The sequence below is a fragment of the Acipenser ruthenus genome, unplaced genomic scaffold (genome assembly GCF_902713425.1).
Source record: "Acipenser ruthenus unplaced genomic scaffold, fAciRut3.2 maternal haplotype, whole genome shotgun sequence".
Lineage (NCBI taxonomy): Eukaryota > Metazoa > Chordata > Actinopteri > Acipenseriformes > Acipenseridae > Acipenser > Acipenser ruthenus.
In genome coordinates, this window is record NW_026708239.1 from 72,582 (window position 1) to 81,144 (window position 8,563).

The 8,563-nt window shown below is 50.2% G+C and overlaps 1 protein-coding gene across 1 annotated transcript; it reads left to right on the plus strand.

The window, feature by feature from the left end:
• Nucleotides 1–435: 435 nt before the first annotated feature.
• On the plus strand, nt 436–7,189 carry LOC117434015 (DNA-binding death effector domain-containing protein 2). Its single transcript, XM_059020470.1, has 5 exons — nt 436–1,387; nt 2,523–2,645; nt 3,389–3,565; nt 4,113–4,502; nt 5,147–7,189. Exons 1-4 carry the CDS (start codon nt 913–915, stop codon nt 4,484–4,486), a joined length of 1,149 nt encoding a protein of 382 aa, XP_058876453.1. The 5' UTR covers nt 436–912; the 3' UTR covers nt 4,487–4,502; nt 5,147–7,189.
• The last annotated feature ends 1,374 nt before the right edge of the window (nt 7,190–8,563 follow it).

The following is an 8,563-nucleotide window of genomic DNA, read 5'->3' on the forward strand; positions in this document are numbered from 1 at the left end:
ACAGCGAAGTTTGTGAGGAAAATGTAGTGTTTTGTGTGTAACGACGTGGGATAAAACGGTCTAGCGAAGAGGCATCGGTACAACACCAGTCTATAGAAATGTCCTTTTAAAAATGCATTCATATCAATAAAATTAGGTGTATCTGTACATAGTCCCAGTTTGATGTGTGTGTGTGTGTGTTTAATTTAAAAAAAAAAGACTTGCGTCAAAAATACATCAATCATTATTATGCGAGTAAATTCTCGTCTGTTTTTGTTTGGTGTCTTTCTGAATCTAGAGAACCTCGAAATTGTAATTTGTGTTCGTTAGTCGAGAATTAATCGAGGGCATTATAATTTAATGAATGCATTATAATTTAATGACTGCATTGTAATTGATAGTAACTGTGTAGGAGGGGGCGGGGCTGAGACTGCACCTGACGGAGGGGGCGGGGCCGTGACGCGAGAGGGGCGGGGCTGCGAATTGAAAACAAACCAGCCCCGTGCTTTGCAGCTGAAATCCTAGCAATGAAACAATTCAAAACCTCGAGAAATAACACTTGCACAAACATGGTGCGTGTTTGCAGTGCTGCCGTTTGAGGAGGAACGAGGAACGAGGAAAGGAAACGCATCACAACTTATATATGCGTGCAGAACATTGCAATGGTTTAGCAGTTTACATGAATGCGTGTTGTTTTTATATACTGTGCAGGTCTGCTCAGCTCAGCAGATGCTCTTTGTAAATAACAGCATCAAATAAAGAATTACAAATATATATTAATTATACAAGGACGTTTTAGAACTACAAAGTTAAGCGTGCATGATTTTTTGTACGGATTGTTTAGGAGTTTATTTCGTTTTTTTTAGCGTACCCGTGATCCGGGGTCTCTGAATTGAATTGCATAACATAGGGAGACGCTGTTTTTAAAATACTATGGCGGCGGCGGGGACACGGCGGCTGGCCATATCTCAGTGCTGGGAGGAGGCGGCGTGTCTCTCTTTCTACGGAATGCAGTCGCTGCATGAAATATTCGAGGTGGTCGGCTCCCACCTCACCGACAGCGACCTCGAGGTCCTGTCCTTTCTGCTGGACGAGACGTACCCGGCCACGCACCCGCTCGACCCGGCCGGCTGGGCGGTGGATCTGGAAGGCCGGGCCGGCGCCACTTGCCCGCGGCTGCAAGCGGCAATGCAGCGGTACCACGGCCGGCGTGGAAGCTCGACCACCGGGGAGCTGGGCTTCTGCGCGGCCGGCGTGCACAAGCCCAAAGACGGCGTGGAGTTGCTGCTGGAGCTGGAGAGGAGGGGCGTGTGCGATGAGTCCAACCTCACCCACCTTCTACAGCTGCTGCGCATTCTGACCCGACACGACCTGATGCCGTTTGTGACCCAGAAAAAAAGGAGGACAGGTGCATCATCATCATCATCATTATTATTATTATTATCAATAGCTTTGACCGAGTTGCAGGTACAGCCAAGTGCACGGTAGTGTTAACTGTGACCCTGCGTCACCAGTCTGCCCCCTGGTGGATTTAAAAGAAACACATTGCTTCAGTGTGTATTATTATTATTATTATTATTATTATTATTATTATTATTATTATTTTTTATTTCTTAGCAGACGCCCTTATCCAGGGCGACTTACAATTGTTACAAGATATCACATTACAAAGTACAATACAATCAGTAGTAAGAGCAAATTAAAATGAGAGAAATTAAAAAATAGAGTAAATAATTCTGTTTGAGAGCGATTAGGACTAAGAGCAGTTCAGTTTGAAGTGTTCGGTTCTAAGAGTAAATTCCGCTGGGGTCCGAGCTATCTCCTCCTGCGTGTTTAATTCTTTCACTATGACGTTTACAGGTGCCTGTCATACATGACGTCAGTGTGCACACACTAGACTTGCATTAAAAAAAAAAAAAGGGAACTAGTCTGAGACTCACCCCGTTCAGCACAGGTAACAAAAACCACAGAGAAAGAGAGAGGCTTTGTTTATTGTTTGTCAAATTTCTTGTAGCGTGGCCAGATCAAAGACAATGAAACAACAGCATGTATTATTATTATTATTATTATTATTATTATTATTATTATTATTATTATTTATTTCTTAGCAGACGCCCTTATCCAGGGCAACTTACAATTGTTACAAGATATCACATTATTTTTACATACAATTACCCATTTATACAGTTGGTTTTTTTTACTGGAGCAATCTAGGTAAAGTACCTTGCTCAAGGGTACAGCAGCAGTGTCCCCCCACCTGGGATTGAACCCACGACCCTCCGGTGAAGAGAGGGAGGGGAGGGGGATGGATGGATGGATGGATGGATGGAGGGAGGGGAGGGGAGGAGGATGGATGGAGAGGGGAGGGGAGGAGCATGGATGGAGGGAGGGAGGAGGATGGATGGATGGATGGATGGAGGGAGGGGAGGAGGATGGATAGATGGATGGATGGATGGAGGGGTGGGGTGGGGTGAGCGTGGCCCCGTGCTTCAGGCTGTATTGTAACTCTGTCGCGTCGTTGTTTCTCGTTTTGCTTCTCGCAGTGTCTCCGGAGCGCTGCAGCTACGGCTCTGTGATCTCGGGCGCGGAGGAGGAGGAGGAGGAGGAGGGTGTGAGGAAGAGCGCGGCGGAGACGGAAGGGGCAGGCAGGGGGCAGTGGAGAGCAGGTCAGTGTGATTTGATAACGTGTGAGCGGTCTCTCTCTCTCTCTCCCTCTGTCTCTCTCGCAGTGTGCCAGGGGGGAGGTCAGGCTCCTGTTGCAGAGCAGTTTCATACACATTCCAGGTTTTAATATGTCTTCATCAGCCACAGTGTGAGTGTAGGGAACCAGCGCAGGGGAGTCTCATGAAAATCCTAGTAAAACCAGGAATGGATCAAACTGCTGTGCAATGGGAGTCTTATTCCTATCCCTGTTTGTGCTTGCAGATATGTGTGTGTGTAATATATAATGTATGCTGTTTTACAAAACAAGTGTGTCCAGAATTCTCTGGACCCCCTGAGCAACATTTGCAGACCCCCAAAGGTCCTCGGAGCCCAGTTTGACCCCCCCCAAAGGTCCTCGGAGCCCAGTTTGACCCCCCCAAATGTCCTCGGAGCCCAGTTTGACCCCCCCAAAGGTCCTCGGAGCCCAGTTTGACCCCCCCAAAGGTCCTCGGAGCCCAGTTTGACCCCCCCAAATGTCCTCGGAGCCCAGTTTGACCCCCCCAATGGTCCTCGGAGCCTAGTTTGACCCCCCCAAATGTCCTCGGAGCCCAGTTTGAGAGCCCCTGCAGTAGATGGCTAGATAAATGATATCGGTGGGAGACGATGAGGGAGGCTCATCGGCCGGGTACGAGGTCCTTGGAGCGGGACGGCTTTCTCCGGTGTGAACGAGACTCCTGTTTGATTTTTTTATTCTGGTTCTGTCCAGGGGTCGACCCGAACAGGCAGAGTCCAGCTGGCTCCAAACGCCCCAGGGGCAGGAAGCGCAGGAGCAGAAAACTCAACAGCCCCCCTAGGAGGGCAGGAGGAGGAGGAGGAGGAGGAGGAGGAAGAGTGGGGGGGCAGGGGCAACAGCACATCTTCGCTCAGGACAGAGTCACCTGTGGTAAGAGACCTCTGTTTGCCTCCCTCCCTCCCTCCCTCCCTCCTCGCGCTGTTTTTCTCTACATACGGCTTTCTCTCTATACACTTCCCATTTGAATATTTTCTCCCCCTCTCTCCTCACTCCCTCGCTCTCCTGTCTCTCCTCTCCATTCCCCTCTGCTTTCCCTCCTCCATGTCTCTCCTCCCCCCTCTCCTCTCCCCCCTCGCTCTCCTGTCTCTCCTCTCCGTTCCCCTCTGCTTTCCCTCCTCCATGTCTCTCCTCCCCCTCTCTCTCCTCACCCCCTCGCTCTCCTGTCTCTCCTCTCCGTTCCCCCCTGCTCTCCCTCCTCCATGTCTCTCCTCCCCCTCTCTCTCCTCACCCCCTCGCTCTCCTGTCTCTCCTCTCCGTTCCCCTCTGCTCTCCCTCCTCCCCCTCTCTCTCCTCACCCCCTCGCTCTCCTGTCTCTCCTCTCCGTTCCCCTCTGCTCTCCCTCCTCCATGTCTCTCCTCCCCCTCTCTCTCCTCACCCCCTCGCCCTCCTGTCTCTCTCTCTCTCTCTCTCTCCCCAGACGTGCGCCTGCGTGTGCGCGCGGAGTACTGCGATCACGAGACGGCTCTGCGCGGGGGCGTGTCCTCCAGCAAGCCGGGCCTCGCGGAGCGGCAGTTCGATCTCTTCAGCCAGGCCGACGCGCTGATCCGCTCGCGGGACCTCGGTGCCATCGTGTGCGACATCAAGTTCTCGGACCTGTCCTACCTGGACGCCTTCTGGAAGGACTACCTGAGCGGCGCGCTGCTCGAGGCCCTGAAAGGCGTCTTCATCACAGACTCGCTCCGCAGGGCGGTGGGCAGGGAGGCCGTGGAGCTGCTGGTCAGCGTGGATGAGGAGGACTACGCGGAGGGCAGGAGGAGGCTGCTGGGAGACCGCGGGCAGCCACTGCGCTGACACACACAGAGACGAGGCAAGTGTGTGTGTTTATACGAGGTCCCTACAGTCATAGCCTCCCGGTAAATACGTGACCTGCACAGGGCAGCAGTGTGGAGTAGTGGTTAGGGCTCTGGACTCTTGACCGGAGGGTTGTGGGTTCAATCCCAGGTGGGGGGACACTGCTGCTGTACCCTTGAGCAAGGTACTTTACCTAAATTGCTCCAGTGAAAAACCCAACTGTATAAATGGGTAATTGTATGTAAAAATAATGTGATATCTTGTAACAATTGTAAGTCGCCCTGGATAAGGGCTTCAGCTAAGAAATAAATAATAATAATAATACATGTACACGCACAGTACTGTGCTAGACATGTATTGTGATAAATTCGTCTTAGTGGCTCCTTGGAGTTGAAGTGACCCCCTGCCACCACAGGAGGGCAGCACACACCACACCACAGACGCCACACTCTTGTAGTGAACGCAAAACCTGTTTCTCATGAGACGCGTTTCATTTTGTATTTTATTTTTTAAATCATATTCTCTGTAGATGCACTTTCTTTAATACATCTCTGAGAAAATATTTGGGCAGGGCAGGGCAGGTTACGGGGGGGGGGACCCTAACCCTAACCCTAACCTACAGTTTATTTTAACTTCTGTTTTCTTTGTCTTCTCTTTCAGGTCTTGCTCCTCCCTTTTTTCATTCCATATATTTTTTTTATTGTTTTTATTTATTTATTTTTATGCTGGGGGCACGGTGTACTGGAAATGCAAGACTTGTCACTTGCTGACCTTTAAAGGGTGGAGGAGAAAATAAATCCACAATGTGAGTTTGAAGCTGAACCCCTCCTGTCTGCACTGTGTGTTTGAGGCTGAACCCCTCCTGTCTGCACTGTGTGTTTGAGGCTGAACCCCTCCTGTCTGCACTGTGAGTTTGATGCTGAACCCCTCCTGTCTGCACTGTGAGTTTGAGGCTGAACCCCTCCTGTCTGCACTGTGAGTTTGAAGCTGAACCCCTCCTGTCTGCACTGTGTGTTTGATGCTGAACCCCTCCTGTCTGCACTGTGTGTTTGAGGCTGAACCCCTCCTGTCTGCACTGTGTGTTTGATGCTGAACCCCTCCTGTCTGCACTGTGTGTTTGATGCTGAACCCCTCCTGTCTGCACTGTGTGTTTGATGCTGAACCCCTCCTGTCTGCACTGTGTGTTTGAGGCTGAACCCCCCTGTCTGCACTGTGTGTTTGAGGCTGAACCCCTCCTGTCTGCACTGTGAGCTTGATGCTGAACCCCTCCTGTCTGCACTGTGAGTTTGATGCTGAACCCCTCCTGTCTGCACTGTGAGTTTGAGGCTGAACCCCTCCTGTCTGCACTGTGAGTTTGATGCTGAACCCCTCCTGTCTGCACTGTGAGTTTGATGCTGAACCCCTCCTGTCTGCACTGTGAGTTTGAGGCTGAACCCCTCCTGTCTGCACTGTGAGTTTGAGGCTGAACACCTCCTGTCTGCACTGTGAGTTTGAGGCTGAACCCCCCTGTCTGCACTGTGAGTTTGAGGCTGAACCCCTCCTGTCTGCACTGTGAGTTTGAGGCTGAACCCCTCCTGTCTGCACTGTGAGTTTGATGCTGAACCCCTCCTGTCTGCACTGTGAGTTTGAGGCTGAACCCCTCCTGTCTGCACTGTGAGTTTGATGCTGAACCCCTCCTGTCTGCACTGTGAGTTTGAGGCTGAACCCCTCCTGTCTGCACTGTGTGTTTGATGCTGAACCCCTCCTGTCTGCACTGTGAGTTTGATGCTGAACCCCTCCTGTCTGCACTGTGTGTTTGAGGCTGAACCCCTCCTGTCTGCACTGTGAGTTTGATGCTGAACCCCTCCTGTCTGCACTGTGAGTTTGAGGCTGAACCCCTCCTGTCTGCACTGTGAGTTTGAGGCTGAACCCCTCCTGTCTGCACTGTGAGTTTGATGCTGAACCCCTCCTGTCTGCACTGTGAGTTTGAGGCTGAACCCCTCCTGTCTGCACTGTGAGTTTGATGCTGAACCCCTCCTGTCTGCACTGTGAGTTTGAGGCTGAACCCCTCCTGTCTGCACTGTGAGTTTGAGGCTGAACCCCTCCTGTCTGCACTGTGAGTTTGATGCTGAACCCCTCCTGTCTGCACTGTGAGTTTGATGCTGAACCCCTCCTGTCTGCACTGTGTGTTTGATGCTGAACCCCTGCTGTCTGCACTGTGTGTTTGATGCTGAACCCCTGCTGTCTGCACTGTGAGTTTGATGCTGAACCCCTCCTGTCTGCACTGTGTGTTTGATGCTGAACCCCTCCTGTCTGCACTGTGTGTTTGATGCTGAACCCCTGCTGTCTGCACTGTGTGTTTAATGCTGAACCCCTCCTGTCTGCACTGTGAGTTTGAGGCTGTGCAGGATCCTGCGCTGAACCCCTCTGTCCAGGGATTTGTATTTGAATAAATATGTTAATTTGTAAAAATAAAAAAAATTATAATAAAACTTGTTTATTTTAAGGGACACTGTTGCTTACAACGGCACATGCACAATGTGAAATATGTCTGTTAAGTTTATATATTCTCATATAAATGACTTGTCACGGCTGGAGATTTCTGTAAATTTAATTAATGACATTTTTTTTGTTTGTTTGTTTTTGACTATAGTTCTGATTTAGTATATTTCTAAAAAAAATAAATAAAAATAAAAATATTTGTAAGAAAAAAATAAAGGCTTTAAAAACGAAATGGTTGTATATAATTATTTCATTTTAAATACCAGCAATTTGCATACTTCATATAGCTTATTATTATTATTATTATTATTATTATTATTATTATTATTATTATTATTATTTTGTCATTTAGCAGACGCTTTTAACCAAAGCGACTTACAGAGACTAGGGGGGTGAACTCTGCATCATCATCAACAACTGCTGCTGCTGCTGCTGCAGAGTCACCTCGAATAGGAGCTCGTTTGTTTTACGTCTCAACCGAAGCACCATTCCTGCTGCCAGCCTTTCAAAGCAGCGCTGCAGAGGACCCGTATCCTGTCACTGACTCGCACCGGCAGTGTGGTCACTGCTCCCCGTTTAAATGAGCTGCAACCAAAAGGTTCAAATCGTTTTTCTGACACCTCTAATCGGCGCCGTGCAACATCACCGCCGGCCTCCCCTATGAAGCAGTGCGTGCCACGCTTTCCGATCCTCACACGCGCGCCCAGCCCGGAGCTCGCTTGCTGAGCTCCAGGGAGGCTGCGGCTGTAGTTATGTGTTTGTTTTTTGTTTGTATTATTTTTAGCGTAGCTCGGCTGCGGCAGCAGGAAGCCAGCATGCTCCTCACTGTAAAGCAAGAGTCGGGCGCCCTGTCCTGTCCTGAACCCTGCTGACCTCTCGCAGGCTACCTGGCGGGTTTGAATCCTGTAATATTGACCGGCTTGTGAGCTCCATTGATTCCGCGTTGTTTCAGCGGACAGCTGGGTGCTGCTCGATAATGTTGACGGGGGGTGGGGGGGCAGCAAGACTCGCGGCTCGTTGATCTAACAAGCCTAATGGAGTGTCTGTGGGGGGGCGAGCAGAGCAATTAAACCAGCCTGTCGATATCGCACCAGCCGCCGCAATCAGATTAGCTGAACACCGCTTCCTCCGCGTGTCACAGACAACAACAATTCACTCGGCTCAAAAACACGAGGTTGGTTTATTGACTGGATTCAATCGTTCGTTTATTCATTTACAAGCTGGTAAAAATAATAATAAATAACACACACACACACACATTATGTATACAGGGCAGGTTTGAGGCACGGAGACTGAACTGCTCCCTCCCTCCCTCACCCCCCTAAGAGAAAGGGTGCTCCCTCCAGTCCAGGGCAGGCTTGAGGCATGGAGACTGAACTGCTCCCTCCCTCCCTCACCCCCCTAAGAGAAAGGGGGCTCCCTCCAGTCCAGGGCAGGCTTGAGGCATGGAGACTGAACCGCTCCCTCCCCCCCCCCCCCCCCCCCCCCCCCCCCCCCTAAGAGAAAGGGGGCTCCCTCCAGTCCAGAATGATCTGGTTCCATTCTGTTTTAAACCGTGTATTACTGCATTATCAAAACTTATATAAACTTTTTTTT

Excerpts from the sequence above, each read along its gene's own strand:
- LOC117434015 (XM_059020470.1), top strand. The coding sequence starts at position 913 with ATGGCGGCGGCGGGGACACGGCGGCTGGCCATATCTCAGTGCTGGGAG. Across the intron at positions 2,646-3,388 it reads CAGGGGGCAGTGGAGAGCAG|GGGTCGACCCGAACAGGCAG; the intron begins GTCAGTGTGATT and ends GGTTCTGTCCAG. Across the intron at positions 3,566-4,112 it reads TCAGGACAGAGTCACCTGTG|ACGTGCGCCTGCGTGTGCGC; the intron begins GTAAGAGACCTC and ends CTCTCTCCCCAG.